At 42.9% G+C, this 2,292-nt stretch overlaps 1 protein-coding gene across 1 annotated transcript in view; it reads left to right on the forward strand.

Moving 5' to 3' along the window:
- LACTBL1 (lactamase beta like 1) overlaps positions 1-99 on the forward strand; it is a 21,175-nt gene extending 21,076 nt beyond the window's left edge. Inside the window, exon 10 of the mRNA XM_021717380.1 lies at positions 8-99. Within this exon, the coding sequence (XP_021573055.1) occupies positions 8-99 (92 nt within the window). The remainder of the gene's footprint in view (positions 1-7) is intronic.
- The last annotated feature ends 2,193 nt before the right edge of the window (positions 100-2,292 follow it).

A 2,292-nucleotide genomic window follows, 5' to 3' on the forward strand; every position in this document is an offset into this window, starting at 1 on the left:
CTCCCAGGGTGGGCCTCGGACGGACCTCAGCCCGCGTGCGAGCTGCTGCTTACCCTGGAGGAGGGAGGCTTGCGCACAGAAACTCGGAGTAAGCGTTGAGAAGCTTTACTCTGGGCTGGAGTGCAGTGGCACGCTCACGCACACCACGGGCTCCCCCCTGGGCTCCACCTCCTGGGCTCAGGTGATCATTCTTCCGCCTCAGCCTTCCAAGTAGCTGGAACTACTGGCGCGGCGCGCCACGGTGATGCCCAGCTACTGTTTTGAGTTATTGTAGAGACGAGGTCTCGCCAGGTTGCCCGGGCCGGTCTCAAACACCTAGGCTCTGGCAGTCCTCTCACCTCCGCCTCCCAAAGTGCTGGGATTACAAGCGTGAGCCATCGCGCCTGGCTAGCACTGAAAAGTTTTAAACATTGGGACAGAGTACTTTTAGATCTGTTGTCTCTAAGACAAAATAGGGGCTTTTAAAATCAAGATCTTGTCTTTTAAAAATCAAGTTTATTGACTTATAATTTACATGAAACGAAACACATTATCAGGATACAGTTGGATGATATTTGACAGATATTTGTGCCCACGACCACAATTAAGACACGGAAAATTCCCTGACCCCAAAACTCTCCCCCCCACCCCTTTGCAGTCAGTTACTTCCCCCTCACCAGCCCCAGGCAACCACTGATCTGTCACTATAGATTAGTTTTGCCTGTTCTAGAATTTCATGTAAATGGCATCGTGCACTGTAGTCTTTTGTGTCTTCTTTTGCTCAGCGTGCTGTTTTTTTCTGGTTCATCCGTGTCTTTGTGTGTATCAATGGTTTGTTTCTTTTTATCCCATTGTATGGCTATGCCACAACTTGTTTATTCATTCACCTCTTGGTGGACATTTGGGTTATCTCCAGACTGGGGCTATTATGAAAAAGCATTCCTCTACAAGTCTTGTGAATACGCACTTTCATTTCTCTTGGATAAATATCTAGTGGTGGCTGCCATGCGGTTTTCCACAACATGTGTACCCTTTTATGTTCCCAGCAATATGTGATGGCTCAGTTCTGTGTTTTTGCTAACATTTGGCATTGCCAGGCTTTTTAATGGTAGTCATGCTAATGGTTATGAAGTCATATCTCACTGTGATTGTGATTTTATTGTACTTACTGAATTGTAAAAGCTCTTTATATACTCTGGAGACAAGTCCTTGTCAGATAAATGTATTGCAAATATGTCCTCCCAGTCTTTGGCTTGACTTTTTATTTTCTTTGTGGTGTATTTTGAAGAGCAGAGGTTTAAAAAATTTGTTGAATTTTATGCTTGTCGAATCTAATATAAAATATGGGCCTGTATGTTGTATATCTTTTTAAAAAATTAAACTTCCAATTTTGAGGTATTTTTAGATTCAGATACAATTGTAAGAAATAATTAGCGTATTCTTTACCTTGTTTCCATGAAAACATCTTGTAAAACTCTAACATGACAGCAAGAGCGAGATATTAGTATGTGTACAGTCAAGAGCCAGAATGTTTTCATCTGCACAAGAATCCCTCTCTTCCCTTTCTTTTTCTTTTTTCTTTTCTTTCTTTTTTTTTTTTGAGTTGGAGTCTCACTCTGTCACCCAGGCTGGAGTGCAGTGGCACACTCATGGCCACCGCAGCCTCGACCTTCTGGGCTCAGGTGATTCTTCTGCCTCAGCCTTTGCCTTTCAAGTAGCTGGAAACACAGGCATGGGCCACCACACCTGGCTAATTTTTTTAAAAAGTTTATTGTAGAGATGAGCTCTCATCGTGTTGTTCAAGCTGGTCTCGAACCCCTGAGCTCAGGCAATCCTCTTGCCTCTGCCTCCCAAAATGCTGGGATTACAGGTGTGTGTCACCACACCTGGCTTCTCTTCCCTTTCTCAACCATACCCATTTGCTTACCAGTTCCCCTTGTTAATCCCTGGCACTCACCAATCTGTTCTCCATTTCTGTAATTTTGTCATTACAAGAACATTATATAAATGAAATCATATGTCAGCTTTTGGGATTCTTTTTCTCAGTGTAATTCTCCGTAGAGTCACTGAAGTTGTTACAAGTATCTATAGCTGTTTCTTTTTGTTGCAGAGTAGTAGCTTCATGGATGGATATGGTACAATGTGTTTAACCAGTCACTTGTTGAAGGACATCTGGGTTGTTTCCAGTTTGGGGCTATTATGAATAAACCTGCTACAAAGATTTGTTTCTAGGTGTTTGTGTGAATGTAAGTTGTTTTTTTGTTTGTTTGTTTGTTTGTTTTGAGTTGGAGTCTCACTTGGTCGCCCAGACTG

The sequence above is a fragment of the Carlito syrichta genome, unplaced genomic scaffold (assembly GCF_000164805.1).
Source record: "Carlito syrichta isolate Samal-C Ts95f unplaced genomic scaffold, Tarsius_syrichta-2.0.1 Scaffold108052, whole genome shotgun sequence".
NCBI lineage: Eukaryota > Metazoa > Chordata > Mammalia > Primates > Tarsiidae > Carlito > Carlito syrichta.